At 35.3% G+C, this 27,425-nt stretch overlaps 1 protein-coding gene across 2 annotated transcripts in view; it reads left to right on the plus strand.

Annotated features, from left to right (window-relative positions):
* Positions 1 to 27,425, plus strand: part of MS3_00002458 (uncharacterized protein) — a gene marked incomplete at its 5' end in the record, with an annotated part of 72,000 nt that overhangs the window by 43,684 nt on the left and 891 nt on the right. For both annotated transcript variants that reach the window (XM_051210060.1, XM_051210059.1), the window contains 5 exons: positions 9,104 to 9,315; positions 11,123 to 11,337; positions 16,809 to 16,948; positions 22,758 to 23,010; positions 25,086 to 25,338. In XM_051210060.1, coding sequence (XP_051072900.1) covers positions 9,104 to 9,315; positions 11,123 to 11,337; positions 16,809 to 16,948; positions 22,758 to 23,010; positions 25,086 to 25,338 — 1,073 coding nt within the window. The remainder of the gene's footprint in view (positions 1 to 9,103; positions 9,316 to 11,122; positions 11,338 to 16,808; positions 16,949 to 22,757; positions 23,011 to 25,085; positions 25,339 to 27,425) is intronic.

The raw sequence follows: 27,425 nt of genomic DNA on the forward strand, positions 1-27,425 counted from the left end.
GATTTTGCGTAGTTCCTCTCTGTGTCTCTCTCGTCACCCAAAGTTTTTCTTATTATTGTTCTTATTGTTGCCTTGTTTTTCTACCCTTTTTTTCTTTTCTTTTCTTTTCTTTTTACTATTTTGTTCCGTTTTCTTTTGGTGCTTTAGTTATTCCTATGAAAATATATGAGATGAAGAGCATTTGTTTAAGAATTTACTTGTTTATCATTCAAGTATCATTTGTTTATGTGCTACCACTTTTTTGTTTTCTTGGTATTATTCTCGTGATCACAGAGGGGTTTTGTGGTTATTATAGTTGAATTCATGAGTCAATTGAAGCTAGATTATTATGGAAAGCCTGAACGGTGATGAAACTCCATGGATTGGTTGAAGTTAGACATTAATACCGTTGAATACCGGCTTAGTTGTCTAGTGATTAAGCGTTCGCACGCGGGACTGATAAGTCCTGGGTTCGAATCTCGCGGGATCGTCGATGCTCACTGCTTAGGAGTCCCACATTGGGACGAAACAACCGTCCAGTACTTTCAGGTATTCCATGGTAATCTAGCTCCAAATAACTCATGAATTCAACGATTAAATTATTATTGTTATTGAAAGATTTAATTAATGTTTTAAGGATAAATAACACCTAAAACAATGAAGGATTTATAAACTTACAGTCCATGAGAAGATAGATACTCAGAATTTCGAGCCTTGTCATTCAATATCTTTAACCACTGGTTAAGGTAATCATGCTGATTCCAACCAGGTAGAGTCTACGTCTATTAACATAACAGTTCGATTGTTAATGAGATATATTATTCAGTAAAAAGAAAGAAACTTATTACAACTCTCTCAATACATGAAAAGTTGAAGTTCTGATGTTAGTCTCAACACAAAGTCGCCTCTCAAAAAACGGATTTTACTTCATCTATGAATAATCAAATTTTAGAAATCACTTTAATTAGTTCGGGATCGCTGTCACTCACAATCGTTTCATAGCATCTTATACTGATGGAGATACGTAACACCACAGAGAGGTATTAATTTGAACTGAGCGTATACCCTTTTCACGTACATGTACAAAAACAAATATCAACATTGTAATGACCTAATATTGTTGTTACTCGTGTTAATCCTTGCAGGTAACTATGATGAGGAAATGGATTGAAAGATTATCGAGGGAATACCAGAGAATCTCATGTAATTCATGTCCTTCTTGAATCAATTGACAAACTGGTTTAGATTCAGTTCATATAGTCAGTTTTACATCATAGAATGGCCTTAATGGCAAGACTATAATTTGTGGACAAACCAATAAAATTTAAGACACCAAGTTGTCGATTTCGGCACGAAATTCATATATATGCATATGGTTAGGTAGTATAGTTGATGGTATTTCACAATGAAAACCCTAAATCTAATTCATAACCCTATTTTCTAACCCTCACATTAATTTTTAAACCTCCTTTGATCTTAGTAGGTAGATGCATTTTCCTAAGGTCATTTGAGCTATGCTCAAAGACCATCCATAAATTATAGTCTCATCGCTTTGGTTATTAACCATTAAAAACCAGGATACACCATGTATCTCCTTATTCCTAGTGTAGAACTTCTCAAATGTACTTGTTGATGATTCACACTAACGACCGAATAGAGGAGCTATAGCAACTCACGTGCAATTGAGTTTGTTCTCATTTAACTCGGTTAAGCCCTTTTGTTAATTTATTTAGCGAACAGAGCCATCCGTACCTTTATTATTGTTGTGCTTGTATGAAATATGTATGCTTGAACATTGCTTACCGCCTACGCATATATTCATTCTGCTAGCTTTATTATTAGCTGCCCAATTGATTCGATGCTCTATACATTTCCCTATATATATATATATATATATATATATATATATACACGCATTTACACTCTACACTCTCGGTTCGCTGACTCATTCATTTTGCTTCTCTGCTTTGTGGTCTGAGTTATCTGCTAATAAAACTAGTCGCTGCTTCTCTTTTGCCATCTGATTTCTAACACTGTTGAGGATTATATGGTAACGGTTACGAGGGTGATTGGTTAACGAAGCACAGCCACTACAGATCTTGAGGCCTGGTGCCGAACACTTGACCTTCAGTCTTATAAAATGGCGATTTCAAGTATTACCATAACACTATCCTAACCATATAGAGCAAGTCAAATACTAGCATGGATACTGATCAATGGGATAAGACTGTCATTAAGAACATAAGAACATGTGAATTTAATAAATTCTATTGAGACTAATATTTAGAAGCAACAAAATCAAAGTAGATTGATTTTTTTTGGTATGTGGACTAATTGTTGTCTCACTTCTTATTGAAGTAGGTTCTAATAGTGATTTCTAGGCTGATAACAAAAGCTCAATTGAGCCATCTAGCCTAAGCAATGCAACATTATTAAAGACTTAACAAGTATGTATTATTTCAATGGTTAAGATCATGAGTCAATTGAAGCTAGATGACCATGAGTATCCTGGAAGCACTGCGCACTACTGAGGAGTCCCATACTAGGACGAAACGGCCGTCCAATGCCTTCAGGTTTTCCATGGTGGTCTAGCTTCAATTGACTTATGATCTCAACCATCGAAATTACTATAATATCCACAAAACCCTTTTGATATAAAAATGTATTATTTGGTCATTTCCACATCTCAGTACAAGATCTCAATCCTAGAAAGAAAGAAAACAATACTTCTTTATCAAGTTATTATAGTTTTGTTAGTTGAAATTTTCTCAAGACTAAGGATATGATAAATCCATGTATTGAACGAATCTAGGTTGAGTACTGTTGATAAACTGCTTATTCTCATAGCAAGCTTAAACATACTTATGTCTGTCAACATAAGTAGTATGTAATCAATCAGAAGTGAAATGTCGGGCATCAGTAGATTGAGAAAATCGAATTGAATAGAACGAGAGTGTAAAGAGAGAGTAATTGTAATAACAATAAATGAATGATAAAGGTTGAGATTATTGGTAAAAGATTTGCATATGTAGTTTTTAATGTATGATTTTCCATATTATACAAATGAACTCTGTAATTTTGCATTAAATAATAAATCGGTCTTTCCCAATTAAGTTTTCATTCATCAGTTGAGATGGCTGGGACACTTGTTACGTATGCTTAACCACCGACTGTCTCGATGTGCGATGTTCGATGGTATAGGAGTAGGTTGGAAGAAAGCTAGGGGCGGCCAGACCAAAACATGGCACAAGTCCATGAGGTCACTGACAAATGGACTGAGCCATGTTGGTAGGTGTAGACTACCTGGTTGGGGACCGCGAGATGATAGCAACCGATGGTTAGAGACCCTGAATGACATGGCTCAAAATCGTTTGCAATGGCACAGATGCATCCACTCTTTGTGTTCTCCCAAATTCTAATCTCCTGAATACTCCTTGTCTCTTTTTTCTCTTTCCAAATTTATTTCACTGGATTATAGTCCTTGAATAACATCTTCAAGCCCTAATCTTCCGATTACTGCTTATACTCTTATTACCTCTACCACTATGGGATTTGAATCGACAACTGCATCTCTGTGCTAATGTGGTGTGGCAACTCGAACTGATGTACGTACGTACGAAGTTCTACGTTGTTATTGACTGAACAAGATTTTTGTCATATACTCATGGATTGAATGAATTTGATTATGTAAGCTGTTAGTTCCAAATATCTGTAAGCTATGATTTCTAATTGTCCTGGAATGGAACTCAATGGTAATGATTTTGATTTGATATAAATGTATATTGAGATAAGCGTTGTTATGGATATTGTCTATTCTTTTGTTTATAAATGCCAATACTCTCTCCACCCCACCCCCGATAATGCACACTGGGACAAAATATCTACCCGTTACTCTTCGTGTTCTAACAATAGTCTGAATAAACTCATCTAGGGGATATAAAAATGTTTTTTATCACAATTGACTAATTGGAGTTTAATCTAGTTTTGTTTACCATGTTAGAATTCAACATAATGTTTTTCCAAATTCAATACACTAATTCATATTGTGGTATGTGTTACTGATGTCAATAGATACCAGTAGTATGTATCATTCATCGAAGTGAAATATTTGGTAAAAGAATTGTTGAGAAGATCGAAGTAAGGAGAATGAGAACAAAGAATGATTGTTGTGGAAATAAAAGGACAATCAAGTTTAAGACGACTGATTGACATTTTGCAAGAGAAGTATTTACTATATAGTTCTTAGATTTGATTGTCCTCACTTGTGTTCTCATTCACTACAATACCACTTACTATATAATAATCTTAATAGTTTATTCTGTTCTGGTAATTATGATATATATAAAGTTTTGTAGAATTTATTACTGGAAAAAGCCATTACATATCACTTGGTGTATAATCCCATTGTTTTCAAGGACTCCAATTGATCAGTCAGTCCCTTGTTGGTATATATGTGCATTTTGATGGAGTTTTGTTCTCTGAGCTGGATGGTTTGGTCGTGGAGCTTTCATCGTTCTTCTGAACGACATCATCAGCACAAACTTCAGATAGAAGTGAAGTGTTCGATTTTCTCCTTATGTGTTTCACAGCTTGTTCTGTGCACCTCGATGTTGATTGGTTCTTGTTGACCTTAAATTTATCATTGTTCAAAGAAGTGAACAATGATAAATTTAAGGTCAACAAGAACCAATCAACATCGAGGTGCACAGAACAAGCTGTGAAACACATAAGGAGAAAATCGAACACTTCACTTCTATCTGAAGTTTGTGCTGATGATGTCGTTCAGAAGAACGATGAAAGCTCCACGACCAAACCATCCAGCTCAGAGAACAAAACTCCATCAAAATCATCCACCTGAGCTACAAATCTTCTCCACCATCTCAATATATGTGCATCCTGTATGGATTACCTCCATATAGCCTTAAGTCACAAGCTTTTTATGCAAAGATTCACTGCTAGCCAATATCCATCTTCAGTGACATATCAGTTGTTACTATTATTTCTTTTTTTTCTTTGTTTTTAAGTGTCTCCACAATATTTTTTCTTCTCTTCCTTCAATGTATGTCTGTATTTGTGATATACTACTTTTTTTCATAAGTAGTATACTGTTTCTCATAGTTTACATTTTGATGATTAAACCATATTCAGTAAATTCATTACATTTTACTGTTTACAGTATTGAATATATATGAACTACCTCTGTTGTAGTGATTATCCGATCAGGGAAAAGAAAAACAAGTTACTTTAGTAAAATCTCCATATATGTATTCAGTGTATGTATATATAAGAATGTGAATGTGTGTGGGGTATGATTAGTTTATAGCTTATCACAGTTTCCTTGTCACACTCTCTATGTCTTCATATATATATTCTCTTAAACTTTGTTCTTTCCATTGGTAGTTCTGTTGGCTATTTGTAATATTCTATGTTTATCTTTAAGATATTTTCTCATTCAATGGTTGACATTAGTTAGTTAGTTTGTTTGTTTGAATAGTCACTGTTATTTCATGCTATGAATTGATTTTCTTTTTTATGAACCTCGTATTCTCTTATGTTTAATCTTTGCAATTGTCATCGTTTCTACTGTTATCCTCCTATTAATTAACGGACGAGTATACTGTGTGGCAGTTCGTTTTGTTCTAGTTTATGGCTGCACAATGTGGCCATTAAGAGTAGAACATATTTGTAAGCTACTAGTATTTGATCACAGATGTTTTGGAAATATTGCTCGCATCTACTAGGATCACCAGGTGTGTGGTAGTGAGGTTAGATGCAGGGTATTAAGGAATGATGGTAAATGAGTTGATGAGGTTTTGAATCTTCACCGACTGAGATGGTTGGACCATGTGTTGCGTATACCTGAACACCGACTACCACGACGCTCAATGCTGACTAGTGTTGAGGATGGTTGTAAGAAAATTAGAGGTGGCCAAACCAAAATGTGTCATCAGTGCTTGAAGTCACTAACTTCTAGTGTGAGCCATGTTGGGAGACGCAGACTACTTAGTTGGAGTCTGCGTGACTATCGTAACCAATGGTTGGAGACTGTGTGACACGGCTCAGAATCGATCACAATGGTGTAACTGTATACTCTCTCTATCTTCTCTTAAACTGTGAGATCAAAATCGCTTTATATCTTTCCTTCTACGAACTAATTCTTTCTTTCTATACTATATCCTTATACACAACCTTTCTTTTATAAATTACTACCATTGAAGTAACTACTTCTATGAATTCGGTGTTCATATTGTTTTGCTAATGAGGTGTGGCAAGTTGGACCAATGCACATATATGTCTGGTCTTAAGTTGTAGCTGACTGAGTGATTATTATTCTGACGACTTTGACTGTCTTTATTCATTTCCTTTTGCATCGGGATGGTGTTGTAGCTTGAATTAATTTACATTTATTCCAGATTCTATATTGATTTCACCTAGGATGGATTGTAATATGACGTCATGCTAAGATGAAATATCAATTGAATGCCCTTTTTCATTTAATTTGATCGCCATAAACCATCCAGTTTTTGATTCATAACAAAAATAGAAGGCGTTTTTTTAATACATGAAGTTTGTAGTTAAACAACTATTAAAAGCCAGAAAGCACTGAATTGCTATTTCATTCTAGTGTGGCATTCATCAGCAGTTCGCATGCATGTTGTCATTGGTTGCCTTCCACGTGTTAGGATTTTTAACTGAACGGTTAGTGGGTTCGAATCCTGGAGTAAGTATCAATTCTAGGATGAAGGCATATCCAGCTGATGATTCTCAAGTAATATGGAATAATCGTCCTGTATTTCACTGCTAGCGACATTCCATCGATTCGATATGACACAACTACATTTTTGTAATATATATTTTGAAGTACAAAAAATAATAATTCAAGTTGATTACATGTTTTCAACGAAATAAATAGTCAGTTATATGATGTTGATTCTGTAAGAGGTTTTTAAAGTTGATAAGTTTCTAAATGGACGAAGAATCTATAATTTCTATTTATGTTCAGTTTTGGAAGTCAATTATAAAATCTTATCATTTCTCCAGGAATATTAGAATAAAGTTTCCAAACAGGCTTTTGAATATAATGCCGACTGATTAGGGGACTAAAATTTCCATTTACGTACTCAAACCCAGGACCTTTGACCTCACGCTCAAACGCTTGACCTGTAGACCACTGAGCTGGCATTCAACGTCTCTAATGTCTAACTTTAATGGATCCATGATCTTCTGCCTTGTTAGGTGGATTATTCATCGTGGGCCTTGGAGGGTAAGACAATCTGATCGATGTCGCCGGGACAGCAGAGCAGTTGTAAGCGGGACTTTTCGCGAAGCCGCAAGCGATTTTACTCTCCATTTTCATGGCGCCATGCAAATGCAACCAATACTCATCTTTGCTTTTCGGTGAGATGGTTGCTAGCTTTGAAACTAGCGCGGTTTGATATTTACTTGCAACAGAAGCTGCAACCACTTTGCTGACATGCCTCCGTTTAGGACGATAAACATGTTAGCTACTGAAACGTAAGATAAGATTAGCGCAAACAAGGACATGATCAGAGTCCACATAGGTACTCTAAAATTAGATGCAGTTTTGTACGCAACCACATCAGTGGTACCCGATCGCTATGTGATCAATATGAGTCCGGGTTTGAGATACAGAGGGAGGGCGCCAGATGACACATCGAAGATGACTACCAGTAGTTAGTGCTAAGCAGAAACAGGTTGTGGTCTGTGCACAGTTGTAGTAGACGGTCCCCGTTATCTGACCTGTGACCAACAATTCCCCGTCGGCCACCCAAACGACTGGACACCTGACCTGAGCACTCAGGTCTCCGGCTAGTGTTATGGATGCAGAGGAATGTACCAATAATTATCATGTTAAGTCTAGTGATGTCCTTGGACGTTAAATGGACATTCCCTATTGGTCATTGTTTATTTCATTCGTTAAATATTGTACAAATGTTGTTTTCTATTTTTATGGTACGATGTGGTCTGTTTGGTTAGTATATAAATAGAGTATGTCTGAAATACAATGATTCATATCTCAGAGGCTAAGACTTGCGTTCTGGACTCAACTGGCTGGGTTAGACAGGGAAGTGGGACCAATCAGAACACTAGGTCGTTCGTACATGTCACTGATCTGGTCGATAATACACTGCTCTGTAATCTTTCAGTCAAAGACACAACAATTGGCACAGGGTATAAATCGACTCAAGCTAAAGTCACAATATCTATCAAACTCACTTCCTGTAGATGAGCAGTTAGCTGGTGGTAAAATTCATCCTTGATCAGAAATACGAACATTTTCCTTCCTCTCTTTTTTTTCCAATGTATGTGCTTTGGTATCAACAGTTAAATTGATTATTACATTTAAAGGTACTTGTAAAATATGATTTGTCAGTTTTCATATGTTTTAAGGAGAGTTGCGTTTCACAAAAGTTATCGGTCAATTTCTATTCATCTCTACATTTTATAATAACCACTTTACCGGAGGATTGCTGTCAACAATTATCCATGTCGTGTAGAGACAGGTATCTACCTCAGTACAACGGAAGTTGGTCGCGCGATTTCGTGGATTGGTTGATGTTAGACACTATCACCATTGGATGCCGGCTCAGTGGTCCAGTTGGTTAAGCGTTCGCGCGGGAGACCGAAGGCCCTGGGTTCGAGTCCCGCGAGCGGGGTCGTCGATGCGCGCTGCTGAGGAGTCCCACAATAGAACGAAACGGCCATCCAGTGCTTCCAAAGGTGGTGGTCTAACATCAATCGGTTCATGATCTCAATCAGAAAGAAATTATATTATAGATTTATTTAGTTCTGAATAAATTCAACATTATGAATCGTCTTACAGAATGTCTAAGTGATTGAAGTTAAAAATATAAATCAATGAATACTTACTTATTAGTCTTGAAGGTTAAGCTGTTGTCAAATATTTGAAAGTCCTGAGTATGATCCCTCGTGAGGTCATAGGTGGGCACTGTAGAGATGAAACAACTGTTTGATGCTTCATGGTTCCTGAACGGTTGTCTAAGGTCAATTCTTGATGTAAATCTTGTACTGAATATTGATTTACATAGATTTTTATTTCAAAAACACTTTATACTTATCATACTATTTCTTTTATTTCTAGAGCGTTTTTTCAGAGATACGAACATTCTTTAAAGTCTACTGTTACATCATCATCATCTGATATTGTTGGCACATTCACATCTGATAATTCTTATAATGAAAATCACAATGAAAATACAAGAAAGAAATTAGCTTCATTACGTTTAATTGAAACTAGTACACAAGAGAATAATTTAGTTGCTCCAGTAATAAGAACCAAAGAAATGTGGCGTTGTAAGTAGAAATGATTTATAGTTTTTACTACTCTTATTATCATGTACAAGTTTGTCAATTGCTTGACTAAATCTTTTCATGTCTTCTTAGTTCTCTTTTTTTCCTGATGATGATTTTTATTTTATTTTATTTGAACACATTAATATTGGTACGAGAGGGCACCAAATGTATATGCGCCACACCATATTTGTGTGTGTGTGTGTGTGTGTGGGCTGTGATACTGCTCGGGTGCCCAGACAGAAGCAGGTGGTTTTCTCAGGGGGCTACTCCCCGAGCCTTGGACCTAAAGATCTGACCCACAAGGCAATGGAGTATCGTGGGGAGATGCGGTCCCATAGCAGCCGGTGACCAACACTTGGTTCATACGTCATTTGTTCCCTCAGGATACTGGAGCCCATGTGCACCATTGGTTTGGAATCCGGTTAAAGCGACGGACATTCAGTTTTCGTCCTCTCAATTTCGTGAACAACACCCATGGTGCGAGAATTCAGTGAGTAGGACTTCCCTGGCAAAGGCTGTATACGCGTGGCCATGTGAGGGCATTTCGAGAGGGAAGGAAGGTCCACCCACTCTCGGCCATACCAGGGCGTTTGGGGGCAGTTTCATGTCTATCTATTAATAGTAATGAGCTGAAAATCAACTACTTCTCGTCTAAAATTTATCTTGAGTAGTTGCAACATGATAAATGTCATAAAGGATAATTGAAACACGACGAACTAGATTAACTACTATCAGTAGCAAATTATCATAAAATCGTGAATGTGTACATGATATAACTCACCTCTTCTTTGTATTAGTAACTGAACTTTCAAGTCTGCATAGAGTAATAAATAGGAACACTGAATCACTTGGTTTCAAATTTTAATCCTTACAATCAAAGTTCATTCGTAAACGAAATGATTTACTTTCAGTGTTGATTGTAACATTTAAATGTTGTGGGTTGTAATCTCACAAGAAACACTAGTTTCCTCTAGATCACCGATATGTCTTGCTGATGGGAGGCAACTAATATCTAACCCTAAGATTCAGGGTTCTTGTTGTTTGGCTCATATCGTTATTATCAATATTGTTAGTGAAATCACTGTTTTTCCATGGTGAATAGCCTCATTTCTTTTTAAACTTTCTCTTTGATATTGGATTCTTTATCATGTGAATGGTTTATAATTGTGGAACTTTTGAACCAACCTAAAGAACAGACTCTGATAATGTTTTCTGGGATACCACAATAAATACTTCAGAATTAATCTATCTATCTTGATGAATGCAACATCATTAAAGAAATATCTGTCAGTACAAACAAACCACTGTCGGTTGACATTATGAACTATTGCTAGTTCCAAATTCACTTGATGTTGTTTACTTGTATCTTCCCATTGTTATTTAGGACTGAAATTGATCAGTCACCTATTGGCATATATATGTGCATACTATGCTTATTGCCTCGATATTGCCTTAATTCACAAACACCATAGGCAAAGATGGATAGTGACTAACAGTGGAATCCAATTTAACGAGCATTTCATCCTATTTTTGACTCATCAGCTGAATGTAACTGCATCTCAAAGTTGATGTTCACTCTGAGACTCGAACTCAGTACCATTCGCTTCAAACACCATCGTGTTATCAACTTAGCTACTAAATCCTAATAGTCACTGACTTGTACAATAGAGTGAAGTTTGAATATTCACTTTGTATCTTCTTATTCATAGATCATTTTGATTATTGAAATAATTATTGATTTCAATAAATGATCTGAATTACTTTAACTTTATATCTTCTTCTTTCTTTTTTTTTTTAATACAAAAAGCGAATCAATCAGGTTTGGGAACTATTCATTCATCGGAAAGTATTATTTCTAATAAATCTAATTATCAAATTAAACAAGATAAATTATGTCAAGAAAATTCTGTATTCATACGTGATCTACCACCGATCACATCAGATTTTATACGACCTGTTGGAATACCTTCATCATGGCAAAAAGAAAATCAATTAGAACCTAGTTCATGGAATAAAGCACAGGTTAATTATTTTTTTTGTGTGTGTTCTAATTTATACATTTATAATTAGAATCTTTAGAAATATAGTAGGCAAGTATCTAGAAAAATAGATTGTATATCTTGAACTGTTGCCTGCCTCAATAGACAATGTTAGCTGGTGTAACAGTTGAGAGTGATAAAAACAAAACTTGGCATCAATCCATAAAGTTAATAACTGTTAGCTTGTATTGTATTGATAGATGCTGACCACGTGATTGAGGTTTGTGTAATAACCACGATCACTAGTTAAGAGATTCTCTTGATATGACTCAAAATTAGTTATAATAACATAGATACATTCACTCGACATTCGTCTTGTCTTTCAATATTCCTTCGTATAAACTTTTTCATCTTGCCTTTTCAATTATATTCTCAATTTTAAATTTGTCTCATTATCGTTACTTCTGTATTATTTAGATTTTTTTACTATTCATCTTTTTAAATTCATCACTTCGAGCTGATTTGGCAAATCAACTTTGACAAATCCATAAATGTTCCAAGTTGTGTGCTGATTGGGACGAACTAATTGGCACATCCATTCGATAAAGCTAAAATTTAACGAATATATATACATCAACCCATAAACATTGGTACAAGGAGATACCAAACAGATATGCGTTACATAAATCATTCAATTTGTGTGTTGGCAATGATATTGCCCGGGTGCTCAAACCGAAACAGGTGGTTTTCTTAGGGGCTCGCACCTCCAGCCTTTGACTTAAAGGTCTAATCCACAAAGTAGTGGAGCAACGTAAGGAGATTCAGTCTCATGGTAGCTGGTGACCAATGATTGGTTCGTACGCCAATTGTTCCCGCAGGATCCTGGAGACTATGTGTACCATTTATTTGGAATCAAGGTTTTTCAATCTCTTTTTCATAACCAACAACCTTGATAAAGCATGTAACATTCGCTTTTCGTCCTCTGAATTTCTTAAACAACGCGTTGAGTATGATCAGGTAGTGAGTAGGACCTCACTGGCAGTGGTTGTATGCACGTGGCCATGTGGGTGCATTTTTCGAGGGAGAGCTGACTCTCTCCACTCTCGGCCGTACCAGGGAATTTAAGGGCAATAAAGTTGTAGTAACCAATTAATCGATTTTTGAAAAATTTAGTTTAACTCCTTCACCATGTATAAGCCACACTCTAAGTGTTAGGGGCTAACGATACTATCTAGTTACCTTAACCGAAGTAGATGCGATGGGGTTAGAATGTGGTACTTAGTAACTAAAAGTTGATCACCTTAACCATTGGAATATATAGATAATATTAGTCGATTAATTTGGCTCAGAAGTTACTCGTGATTTAATCTTCGCTCGAATATAACTTTATCCATATTTCATCTTTACTGTTATTTGAATACATAAGTAATTTATGAAGTTTATTGGACAAATTATTTGATTGACTTTCAGTGGAAACCCATATTGAACTGTCAATTTGTCCATAACCTTCTTCTAATTAAGCTTATAAACAAAAGAATCAATAAGTTAACTTTCTGTTACTATTCAAAGCCTAATGTGCGCGAGATTGATAAGTCCTAGGTTCGAATCTCGCTAAGCCAGATTGTGAATGTGCACTACTGTGGGAGTCCTACAATCGGATGAAATGGCCATCCAGTGCTTTCAGGTTTTCCATGGTGATCTAGCTTCAATTAACTCATGATCTCAACTATTGAAATTCTGTGATAAACAAAGTGTTTTACTTATAATAACAATATAAACATCCTATGATTAACTGAATTCAGTAGCACTTTAAATCATTCATTAGCGATTAATATAAATGGTTATTGGGTTTACATTTTAATGCTGATAAATCCAAATGACTAATCCTGAATACAACGAAACATTCATTATAGATTTCACTACTGACGAAAATCTATCAACACCCCCCCCCAAAAAAAATATATATATAACAGTAATATTTGTGTTATGATGTCATCTACAATCCATGCAAATCATCAACTTTATACATAACTCATTCCACATTAAGTGTGAGTATACTTTCATTAAAAAAAATTGATCAAATTCTTTCGCTCATTATTTCACCTTTTGATTCTCTTTACAATAATACTATTCAATATGCATCATTGATTTGCCTTTTAATAAGTCATGGAAGATATTTGTTCTTGAATAATACCATATGGTTATATTTAAGGTCATTATTGTTATAATAATTCATATATTCTTCTTATTATTCTTATTATTCTATTGTTTATTAATTATTCTTTTTCTTATCAATAACACACCTTATCAACCAAGAAAAAATAAACATGAATGTTTCATGATGTCCCAGTGTCTGCTGTTTTCTTTTTCTTTCAATAATTCATTTAAGCTACTTATTAGTAGTATTGTTAATATTCTATGAATATCTGCATTAAGTACATTTGATATGAATGATTTTGGAAAAAGAATTTATTTGTTCAATATATTTATATTAATGTGCAGATGATATAGTCCTGTTTAGTGTAGAAGCTGACAAAAAAAACACAATCTTTTTGCTAGTATTGAGCAACAATGGCAGAATGTATAGAATGCTCTTTTACCATTGGAAATACGAGTTGTTGTTCCAGGACTGGTCTGTATCAACACCTGAACTAAGGATAGAGTGTGAAATAGTCGAACACGTTGACAACTTCACTTATCTTTGAAGTCTGATCAGTTCGAATGGGTTGGTGTCTAACAAAATCTCAGTACGGATTCAATAAGCTGGTTTGGCTTTTCTCAGCTTACATCAATTATGACGAAGGCGAAATATCCATCTATCTATTAAAGGACGAGTATACTGTGTGGCAGTTCGTTCTGTTCTAGTTTACGGCTGCGACACATGGCCATTAAGAGTAGAAGACACTCGTAAGCTACTAGTATTTGACCACAGATGCCTTAGAAATATTGCTGGCGTCTGCTGGGATCACCGGGTAAGTAATAGTGAGGTTAGACAGAGGATATTAGGGAATGATGGTAAATGAGTTGATGATGTTGTAAATCTTCACTGAAATGGTTTGGCCATGTGTTACGTATGCCTGAACACCGATTACCATGATGTGCGATGCTGACTATTATTAGAGACGGTTGTAAGAAAATTAGAGGTGGCCAAACCGAAACGGGTTATCAGTCGTTGAAGTCACTAACTTCTAGTGTGAGCCATGTTGGGAGATGCAGACTACTTGATTGGAGTCCGCGTGACTATCATAATCAGTGGTTGGAGATTGTGTGTGAAATGGCTCAGAATCGATCACAATGGTGTAAGTGCATACACTCTCTATCTTACCTTACGAACTAATTCTTTCTTTCTATACTATGTCCTTATACACATTCTTTCTTTTATATATTACTACCATTGAAGTAACTACTTCTATGAATTTGGTGTTCACATTGGTTTGCTAATGAGGTGTGGTAGGTTGGACCGATGCACATACTTATCTGGTTCTGCATTGTTGCTGACTGATGGACTGACTATCATTGTGTCTCAAAGCTATACTATGTACTATTCTGATCGATTACCCATATAACTAGATCAACATGCGAGATAATAATTACGACATAGGTCTGTTTTCTGCCATCATAAATGTAGATCGATAAATAATAAATTGTTGGCTAGTGTAATTAGTTTTTTTTTCACAGGTAGATGAATATTTTTCTTTCATTGGCGTATAACTTTTTCTTCTAGTTGTGACAAATGGTTTAAGAAAAACAAACCGGTTAAATGTTGTAATTATTTGGTTATAACTACCTTCAAATTTCTACTTTTCTCATGATGACATCTTCTAGTAGTAGTATGTGCAGTTTGTAAAGCTGTTAAGTTTAATATACTTAGACAGTTAACGGTAAACTAAATACTGCTTACAGATCCACAGATAGACAATACCGATTCATCAACTACAGTTGTCGGTATTCAAATTGGATATCGAAATAAGCTAGATAAGTATTTGTTCATTAAGTAATCAAATTGTTTACTGTTATAACTTATGGCCTGTGTGCCCTGTTAGTATATAAGGTAACGATACCGCCAATTAGAGAGCAGTGAATTGTCGTTCGGATCAATGACGCGTAAAACCCGTGCGAGTAGTCTAAAGTCTATCGATCCTGCTTACTGCCTAACCCAGCCAGTTAAGTCCAGAACATCAATCTCAGTCTCTGCCATATGAATCATTGATTTCAAACATAGTGGGGTTGATATACACCAACTAAACAGACCACATCATACCATACAATTGTAAACAGTATTTGTACAAGATTGGGCCAAATGTGGCTGTGAATGTTTTAGGTAGTGATTAATAGACAGGGCCTAATTCAAGAATGGTAAGTCGTATAATCATAGTTCATAGGTTAAAATAAACCTCATAATAAGAGGGACATGAATATGTATAATTTAGTTTATTAACAATTACACCATAAAAATGTACATATAGTATTGATCCATAAATAAATGGATCCCAAAAAGTTACCATTCATTATTCTTATCGGGACATAACATTTACACAATATCACAACGTCACTTTATTCTACAATATTGATTACTACTGTCAATAATTCTGTAATCTAATCCTCAAAACTGTAAATAAGCAACTGTAACGATATTTTGTTGAGGAGCAATAAATTACTGGTTAAGATTTTTGAGTTTTAACCAGATATTCTCTAATTCATGTCCCCCCTCCCGCATTACACGTGTATCAGTTCTTCAGGGAGCTACATAATACTATTACCCTTTAAATGAGAAAGTTTCGTTCATAGCCGATATACGAAAACATATTTCATAAATATCGTATCAAACTTTTCTATTCAGTAACTAAGGGGGGATTAACTAGGTTTAAATGTTATTGCTATGCATTTTGGAATGTTGGGAGAGTTTCCTTGTTCAAGTGGATGATTTAGATGGATTTAAGTTCTTTAAACGAAGTAGTTTAACTGTGAAACATTCATTGTCATTTTCGATAGCATCATCAGCATAAAATTCAGTTAGTAGTAAACCAGTAGAATTTTTTTTCATTTATGACTGAGAGTTTATTTGATCTACCTTAATCTTGATTGGTTATTTACAGAATAAATGTCAACAACATTTAGTCAGGATCAAGATCGACAAAACATTCTGTTATCCATATATGGATAAATCCTAATGACTTCTATTGTGAAGTTTGTGCTGATTTTTACCCAGTTTAGAAAATGAAGCATTACAATGCATGAATTGATTAACTATTTAGTAGGAAACGTTTATATGTACTCGTTTGTTAACCAAATTGATTATTTTGAGGTTTAATTATATTAAATAAATCCTTAATTTACATTAGATGGTATGGGTCCAAGTCTTTAACAATCACAGATTCATATAATCGAAGATACTATTGTCGACCATTGTTAATTATCTAACATTCTATCTGTTCATTCTAACTTGTTTTCATCACTAAACTGAAATATTACCTGTGTAGTTACACTTTTTTTCTTATCGATTTTTGTTCTCAGTTAAGTACAACTACAACAGTCCCTGCATCATCCAGATCGATAGGTCTACCCAGTTGGGAAATTTTCACAGAAGATCAAGTTGAACAACAACAGATGGACTCTTCAAAGCCGTTAAATAGTACACAACAGTCAACTATTTGGTAAGCAAAGTGATTTCTCTTTTCTTAATTTACAATAACATCAAGAATAAATCTATTAGACTGCTTAGTGCTATGCTGCAAAATCAATACCATTAATAAAGCCATATTCATTGTCTATCTGTTACTCAATCTTGAGTTTGGTATAGTTCCTTGTCTATTATTCCTTCATTATATCTGTTCCTTCCAAACTGCATTTTTTTGTGTGTAGACTTTCATAAGTTTCTCCACTTGTGAACGTCTTGTTTTTCCGTGGTAATAGATGATTTGGCTAATTGAACCGACATTCGTATTGGGTGCTAAGTTGATGATCATAACTCATATTCCTCTCAAAAATATCATGTGAAAAAGTCGTTAAACAACATATCGACTGCCATGAACTTATTTCTGTGCTAAACCAATGACACGTCAATCAGCACTAGCAACCTTGAGTCAACTTTAAATCTTTATAGGTCCCCGATTCAGTAGCTCCTCCGTCTACTGTGTTCATTGAATTCAGACCGCAATATCCGCCTTCACTATATGAATAATACACTTCAGAGATACGTAGTTTATATACCAAGCAGACCAGACCGCATCAAACCATAAAATGAGAAAAGTAATAGTTGTACAAGATCAAGTCAAAAGTGGATGTGATTAAGGCATACAGTAACTAATAGATTGGGAATAAATTAAGAATAGTAAATCGCATAACAGTAGCTAACCGATGAAATGAAAACTTATGATAAAAGAAATATAAGCATAAATAATCTAGTTACGTAATAGCTATACAATAAGAATATATGTACAATAATAGTCCAGAAATAATTTTTGAAAGTTATCATTCATTTAGACGCCCATTGATGACTAGTGTTGGAGACGAATGGAAGAAAGTTAGAGGCGGCCAAACCAAAACATGGCATCAGTCCTTAAAGTCACTAACTTGTATTCTTAACCATATCGATAGACGCAGACTACTTGGTTGAGGTCTGCGTGACTGTTGTAACCAATGGTTGGAGGCTCAGGGACATGGCAGAGAATCGATCACACTCTCTGTCTTCCCTTAAACTATGAGATTAAAATCGCTTCATATCTTTCTTTCTACGGACTAATTCTTCCTTATTGCAATGTTTCTTTTATATATTACTGCCATTGAAGTGAATACTTCTATGAATCCAGTGTTATAACAAATCAAACATATCCATATTAAATATCAGGTCTATTTCGACAATTAGCCATATACATTATGCTGATATTGAATACTATCCATGACCAAAACTCTTATTTCATTTGTATATTCTTCTTTGCAAGATCACCGCCTGTTGTTTTTTTTTTGTTTTGTTTATATAACTAAAGCTACTAACACTTATTCGAAGTGACTTGTTGACTTTGATTGAAGAAGAACTATATTTAACCTGTTTTCCTATCTTGACCTCTTAATAAAGTCATTTAATCCTTAATCAAATTGATCAAATCATTTATAACTTTGAAACTCTAATATCCTTGTCAATCCTCTCTCTCTCTTAACATTTTGCATAAAACATTCATTTCATTTAACACAATGACCTTAACCTCAAGTTACTGATAGAATATTACTTTATCGATTTGGAATTCATTATCCATAACTATTTAATGAGATGTGTATTTTTCTTAATTGACATTTAAAACTTCATTATAGAAACGTAAGTGACTCAGTGAAATGTTCTTTTTAACAACTTTAACACCGTTCAATGCTGGCTCAGTAGTGTACAGGTTAAGCGTTTACGTGTGAGACCAATAGACCCTGGGTTCGAATCTCGCCGAGTGGATTTATGGATACTCACTGCTGAGGAGAGTTCCATACTAGGATGAAACGGCCATCCAGTGATTTCAAGTTTCCCATTGTGGTCTATCTTTAATTGACTCATGAATTCCACTATTAAATTTACTGAATTCTTCACAAAACCCTCTTCTGATAACGAAATAATCATTGAATTAAAAGTGTTTTAAACGTAGATTGAATAACATTACTTATGGAAAGGGATTGTACAACATGGTGCAATAGAGTGCTGACATTAAATTTGAAGAAAAAAATCAACGTACTTATTGTCAGTGAAGAAATTGTGGCGAGACTATAATTTATGAACGAACCAATCGGGTATAAGATAATAGATCTCGGATTTTGGCGCGAAATTCACTCGTCCGTTTGGCTAAATAGAGTCTTGGCATTATAGCTTATGTCAGTTTGTGATGACCCCCCCCCAAATCTAATTTCTAACCGTAATCATCAACTGTAAATCATAATTCTAATTCATCAAACAGATTTATAGACATTCTTTATGTTCTCAAGAACGCTGACACTTGATAAGATACATGTATATATTATCGTTTGAGAAGGAGTTGCCCCCAAATCTCCTGTTATGTCCAAGAATGGGGAGAATCAACTCTCCTTCTCCAAATGCTCTCGCATGGCCACGTTCATAAAACCACTGCCAGGGAAGTCCTGCTCACTGTTTTCTCGCGACATTACTGTTGTTCACAAAATTGAGAGGACGAAAAGCAAATATTCGGTGCTTTAACCGGGTTTGTGGATATGGAGGATTCACTTAGGGGAATCGGAAAACCCAAATTCCAAACCAATGATGCACATGGGCTGGATCCAGTATCCTGAGAGAACAAACACCATATGTACCAATTGTTGGTCACAGGTTACCATGATACTGCATCTTCTGATGTTGCTCCACTGCCTTGTGGATTAGACCTTTAGGTCGAAGGATCTAGATGTGGCCCCCTAAGAAAACCACCTGTTTCGTTTCGAGCATCCGGGCAGTATCCCAGCCCTCACACAAATCGGATGATTTATGTGACTCATATCTATTTCATGCCTTGTTGTACCTATGTTTACGTGAGAAGGAGTTATGTATAGGACAATTACGTATCTTCAGTTCGATTATAAAAATAATCTCTCTGTTTCTCTCACGCTAAAGTATCATTGTGAGTAGTTAGATTAGATGAATAGAAATTGTTCACTTTTATTATGTTTCATGTTTCTGGGTATCATTACCAGGGTTTGACTTGATAATTTTGAATAAATTGATCATTGGATAGATTGTTATTAATAAATTAATATATTTGTAAATATTCCAATGAGTAGAAAAAATAGATTTTCTGACGTTTCGTGACTTAGTGTAAGCCACTTCTTCAGAGAACAAAATATTCTCTTATACTCTTACAATATAACCCCTCAAAATAGTGAGCATAATGTTGAGTCACTGAAACTAGTGGGCACATTGCGACTAGGTTAGGACAATCTGATCAGCATTAAAAAATCTCTTGACAAACATGACATTGGTCATTACTCAGTGATTAATTAATTATATATACATTGCGGTTTCACAAAGTTAGTCATACCCTGAATTTATTTATTTATTTGAACACATAAATATTGGTACAGATAGAGCATCGAATACATATGCGCCACATAAATCACTGTTGGATACCGGCTCAGTAGTCAAGCGTTCATGCGTGAGACTAAAGGTCATGAGTTCGAGGAGTCGCATACTAGGACAAAATGTTCATCCAGTGCTTCCAAGTTTTCAATAGTGGTCTAATTTATATCGGTTCATGATTTCAATGAAATATGTAATTATTTTTACAAAGAATGGAATTTTATACACTTCTCTTTTTGGTGGAGTTTTGTTCTCTCAGCTGGATGGTTTGGTCGTGGAGCTTTCATCGTTCTTCTGAACGACATCATCAGCACAAACTTCAGATAGAAGTGAAGTGTTCGAATTTCTCCATATGCGTTTCACAGCTTGTTCTGTGCACCTCGATGTTGATTGGTTCTTGTTGACAGAACAAGCTGTGAAACGCATATGGAGAAATTCGAACACTTCACTTCTATCTGAAGTTTGTGCTGATGATGTCGTTCAGAAGAACGATGAAAGCTCCACGACCAAACCATCCAGCTCAGAGAACAAAACTCCCAAAATCATCCACCTGAGCTACAAATCTTCTCCACACCTCTCTTTCTCAACTTACCATTCATTGTTTTATAGTTCACACTAATATATTCTTTGAAATGGTATGCTCCATTTTCTTTTTATTGATCAAATCATAAAATCTAATTACCATGGGAACACTGAACACAGAAACTGTAATTTCCGAAGCCATTTAGCTTAATAATGATTCCATGAACTGATCCCATCTCTTAATACTTTTAACCAACGTTATCTCTTTTACAGTTTAATCCTATTACAACTAGAATATTGCATTCTGATAAATGATATCTAGATAAAAGTTATGCATGCCCTAACCATCTAGATTTAAAACGCATTATTTAGCTTTATTCTAATTGTGGTTCTACTATACACTTGAAGTATTTTGAAGATAACAATAATTAAATACAATTTACAAGCGTTTTCTCCCATTATTCATGTTTCAAAGCCGTAAAGTAAAACAAAATGAATTACTGGTCATTATAGTCGTTTCTGAGTAGATAGACAGATATCTTTCGTTAAGTATAGGTGAAAGTTCTTTGTAAAAAGGTCAAGCAAACGTTTAGTAACTTTATCTATTTCAATATTACATCAACAACTATTTCATCAAGCCTCTAATAAAACTCCCAAGATACGTGATGTAAGCGATTAATGCACTCAATTTGTTCAGTTCATAAAATCGGACTCAGCATAAAGGAGGATGGTAACGATCTTTATGGCAGATTTTACAACAGGATGGCAGCGTTCTTCTTCTTCTTCTTTATAGCTTAATCACCCATTTATTGCACATTACTAGGTATGACTTCTTTTATTAGTTCTGGACTTGTAAGGTTAACGTATAATCGCAAGTTTATGTTATGTATGTGTGCAGAACTTACTTACTTACGCCTCTTACTCTTCATAGAGGTCACCCATCAGCATTCTCAATCCAACTCTATCCTGGGCAGTCCTTTCCAGTTGTTATTCTTCCTTTTTATATCTACTTCTATTTCCCGACGTAATGTGTTGTTTGACCTTCCTCTTTTCCGCTTCCCTTCAAGATTCCAACTTTGGGCTTACCTCATAAAATACAGTTTGATGATTTCCATAATATATATCCTATCCACTTATTCATCTTTTTATAAAGCATTATACACATTACATTAAAATGAGACTTATTTCAAGTGAATAATTTCATACATTAACTATGCGCTTGGTTAGTGGTTATGATCTCAGTTAGAGTCATGTTGGTAGGTGTAGACTACCTGGTTGGGGACCGCGAGATGACAGCAACCGATGGTTAGAGACCTTGAATGACATGGCTCAAAATCGTTTGCAATGGCACAGGTGCATCCACTCTCTGTGTTCTCCCAAATTCTAATCTTCTGAATTCTTCATATCCCTTTATTCCTCTTTCCAAATTTCTTTCACTGGATTATACTCTTTAAATAACATCTCCAAACCCTAATCTTCCCGATTACTGCTTATACTCTTGCTACCTCTACCACTACGGGATTTGAATCGACCACTGCATCTCTGTGCTAATGTGGTGTGGCAACTCGAACTGATGTACGTACGTACGAAGTTCTACGTTGTTACTGACTGACTATGATCTCAATTCAAATATTATTCTAAGATGATGGAGAAGATTTGTCGTTCAAATGGATGATTTCGATGAAGTTTTATTCTCTAAGCCTGGATATTTTACCCATGGAACAGTCCAGAGAACAAACGTTCATCAAAAATTATTCTATCTATTTACAAGATTATTTTATTATTCAAATTGTTTTCCTAATCAATTCATTCATTCATTGTTTGTTTGTTTGTTTGTTTGTTTTTCCCTTTTCGGTGTTGTTGTATTATTCCATTTCATTTAGTACTACTAAACGTAAAGGTTTAAAAATGAAATCCTCATTCAAAGATAATGATACTTATCAACAATTAAATGAGATTTCTTTTATTGAAATTACATCATTTAATCATTTATTACATCATAATAATCGTGTTAATCATTCATCAAATCAACATGATGATCATTATCAAAGTGATAGATTATTAACTAAATTAAATTTACCAAGTTTCCCCGATGATAAAATATCAGAAGTTGATTGTTTTGCATTTGATATCTCTGTAAGTATTGTTGTTTTTGTTTGTTTGTTTGTTTGTTTTTTTTATAATCATATGTCAGTCAATCTTGAGTGTTGTTAGAGGTATGAGGGCTGGTGTCACTTCCCGGTTGCCCACATCGTGGAAGAGTTCTTCTGGAAAAGTATCTGAAAAGGAAATTGGATTAGAGGTGTGGTCTTAATGACCTGAGAACGTGACCGCAGTGTCCAAGGGGCAACTGTTTGAGGTCGGTCACATACGATCTTTTTATGGGTAATTTTTGTGTTAGCTCCGTACTTGTTGAGACTTTACCGCCGGAGACGGATATCCGTGGGATAAGGCGAGGTGTGCATTTCTAGGGTCGACGTATTCTAACCCCACCCCTATTTGTGGGAAGATAGCATCGCTGTCATGCTGATTGTCTGAAGGAAACACCTTACTGCTGTCACACCTCTGTACAGTCAGCAGTACGACTTCGCCTTCGGACCTTGGGTTTGTTGCTTTTAGTCTTACCGCTCTTCAACCGACCTGTCTGACATGGTAGGACCTTGAGGAACGGTTGTTCCAGCCAGTATAGCTCGGTTGCTTCATCACGATAGGCAAGCCCGACCACCACGTCAAGGTAGCAACAACGGTCGGGATAATCATATGTATATTAATAAAGGTTTACTTTAATGAAGCCTTTACTAGAATGAATGAAGTCTTAATGTTTATATGATTAACAGAGTTTAATGTATAAGGAGATTAGTTATTCATTGGTAAGAGGGCTTTGGATACTGTTCAGAAACCTCAAACTGTGTTATAGATGGTTTTCTTTCTTATAGGAACCACTTCATCAGAGACTTGAACTCAATGATCAAAATCAAAAGGCATTTTAAATAATGTTAGGAGATACAACTACATGGTAGCCAGTGACTAAAACAGAATAATTTTCCGTATTCAATTTCTTCCCAATATACTGTCTTAACAGAAAATTTGTGTATTATAACTATAGTGAAATTCAGATTAGTTCTATATTAAACGATCCATTGCAGTGCTAAACATCAATGTAAAGATCCAAGTAAAACAATACCAAGTGAATTTAAAACTTCAGCCTATTGCACAAGTAAGTAGCTATCAGGACTCAATAGCTAGGTGAATGGATAACGGGATGGTGTTTGAAGCGAACGGTACTGAGTTCGAGTCCCAGAGTGAACATCAACTCTAAGATTCAGGTACATCCCAAATAGGACAAAACGCACGTCCTAAATACCACTGTTAACCATTATCCATCTTTGTTCATACTGCTTATGAACTAAGGTAATATCACTGCAATACGCACAGTATGCACATATGCCAATAAGAGATTGATCAACTGTTTAGCAGTGCTAAACATCAATCGGAAGATTCAAGTAAACAATACCAATGTTTGTTACAACAACATTATATCAGTATAAGTGTATCCTCATCATTCCACTTCTGATTAGTTTTACACGCTACTTATATCTGTCAACTTTAGTAGCATACACCACCATGATACTCCCAGTGAGTAAGATGTGTCTGTAGTGAACTCAAACTCTAAATTAAACCATTCTATATGTCACTGATTTATTCTGATTCTATGAACAGTACAATATGGTTTAATCATCTCCTTATTTATTATCATTACAGAGTTTAGTATCACGAATTTAATCCTTACCATGGATATACATATATTGAATAGTAAAAAAATCACTTGGTATTGGTTCCTTGAATCGTCCCATTAATGTTTAGGACTGCAATTGATCAGTCTCTTATTGGCATATATGCATACTGTGCGTATCGCTTCAATATTGCCTTAATTTACAAGCATTTTAAGCAAAGATGGATAGTGGCTAGCAGTGGAATCCAGTTTGACGCGCGTCTCGTTCTACTTGTGTTTCATCAGATGAATGTACCTACATCTTAGAGTTGACGTTCATTCTAGGATGCAGGCGAATCCTGGATTCCACTGTTAGCTACTATCCATCTTTGCTTAGAATTATTGAATAGTAGCTCTATTTTTATTCCACTAATGTACAGACTTAATATTTCAGTGTATTATTCATTTATTTATATCATATAACCTCGTTTCCTTTTAGCTTATTTATGGTGGAATTGAAGAACTATGTTGGGAAATGCATCGTGGTGTAAAATGGGATGTAAATTATACTAATTCATTGAATAATTCTCCAATAAAATATGATCATCGAAAAATATTGAATGATTTCTGGGATAAAGAAGAATTAGAATTGATTAAAGAAATCGATGCCATCATTCATGATAATAACAATGATGAAACTGTTAATAATCAAATGAATGATCAATTATTGAAGAGTAAAATTGTTGAATCCAGTGAGTTAATTAGTTACTACCATTATTTAGTAGTATAGTATACATTTAGTACAGAATAGGCCTTCAAATACCCTGGTACGGCGGAGAGTCATCTCTCCCTTTTCAAATACTCTCACATGACCACATGCATACATCCACTACCAGTGAAATCCTACTCACTGCTTTCTCGCACCAAGTATGTTGTTCACGAAAGCGCGAGGATGAAAAACGAATATCCGGCGCTTTAACCGAGTTGATGGATATGGAAGATTCACTTAGAGTAATTGGAAAACCAACAGTACACATGGGCTCCGTTTGTGGCTCCCTAAGAAAACTGCCTGCTTCGGTTTGGGTACCCGTACACTATCATAGCCCACACACAAATCAATTGACTTGTGCGGCGCATATGTATTCGGTGCCTCTTTATACCAATATTTATATGTTCAAACAGATGAATAATTGACAAACAAAGTGAACAACCCCAAAAATTTATTTCATTGTCTTTATGGTAGATTCAAATGTGTTTAGTCAACATTAATATAATTAAATGTACAAAAGTAGTTGAATAGTATGTACTACGAGAAACAGTTCAATATTAAAAAATACAGTCAGAGAATATCCTTTCAATTAGTTCTCACATTTAAACGAAAATTACAGTGTGATCACTGTCGCTTTCTCTACTGAACCATATCTCATAACGTCTAAAACCACTAAGTTAAAGTACCTCTCAGATTGCAAGCAGTAGGTCGTGATAGACTGACAGATGCCAGCCTCACACAGCTTTCATTCGTACCCTAGTATTATGCTATGAGCTGACCACTTCTCAGCTTTAATCAACCAGTCCTCCACGTCGGCAAATAAAGCATGGCATGGGAGTTTTTCAGCCAATGTAGATCAGTTGAACCATCACAATAGGCAAGCTGGAATACCACGATCAAGACATTACGTTCTGTCATAAAAATCGGCAATACGTATCCGCAACCTCACATGAAAGTGATCAATGATTTTTTTATGATGGTCAAGCTGTATCGTAGATTGGCAAAAGTTAGGAATATGATATAAGTACCTCATGTTTTTGCTTAGGAACTTAAAGCTTGTAAGCTTTGTGTTGCTTTGGGTCATGGGTATTCATTGCCGAAGAGATTTTTCCAAAATAAGATATAGGATGTTCGTCTTCCAGCTAAGTTCGATCCCGAACAGAAATACTAATTTATTTCAATTAGTCGCCATACTTAATTTCACATTTTATGGAACCAACAGTTTTTCAATACTTGAGATCATGAGTCGATTGGAGGTAGACCACCATGGAAAACCTGGAAGCACTGGATGGCCGTTTTGTCCTATTGTGGAACTCCTCAACAGTGCGCATTCACGATCCCGCCCCCTGTGAGATTCGAACCCGAAATCTATCGGTCTCGCACGCAAGCGCTTAACCTCTAGACCACTGAGCCGGCATCCAACGGTGTTAATGTCTAACTTCAACTAATCCACGAAATTAAGCGGCACATCCACCTTTGTCTACAATGAGTGACTCGACTGAACTCCACTGGTCACTGCTCATGACTTGTGATCTCAACTATTGAAATTACTATAATATGCACAAAAATCCCTTCTGATATTAACAGACATGTTTGCTGTAAAATTGGATTGGTAGTTTCAGAACTTCGTAGTTATTTATTTATACACTCTATTCACTTATTTCTGCTTATTGAATAAAATGGAAATGATTTTATTATTATTAATGCGATCTTGCTGTACGAAATGGTACCATCACTAATCATCTCACGTAGTTTTAACTTGTAAATTTCCGAATTAGCATAATTATCCTTACATCTCACCAAATTATTATCAACTACCAGCACTCCCATATCATTATGATTAATACTACTCAATTATCAATGCTTATTGTTGAACTTCACAAACTATTAGTGCCATGTACAACAAATACGTGCATACACCATAGATCAGTCAGTCAGCAACAACATAGAACTTCATATGTATGTATATACATCAGTTCAAGTTGCCATACCACATTAGCACAAAGATACAATTGTCGATTCAAATCTTATAAATTCTCATATTTCTCTTTGAAAATTAAATAAAAATAG

Source organism: Schistosoma haematobium, chromosome 1 (genome assembly GCF_000699445.3).
Source record: "Schistosoma haematobium chromosome 1, whole genome shotgun sequence".
Taxonomy (NCBI): Eukaryota; Metazoa; Platyhelminthes; class Trematoda; order Strigeidida; family Schistosomatidae; genus Schistosoma; species Schistosoma haematobium.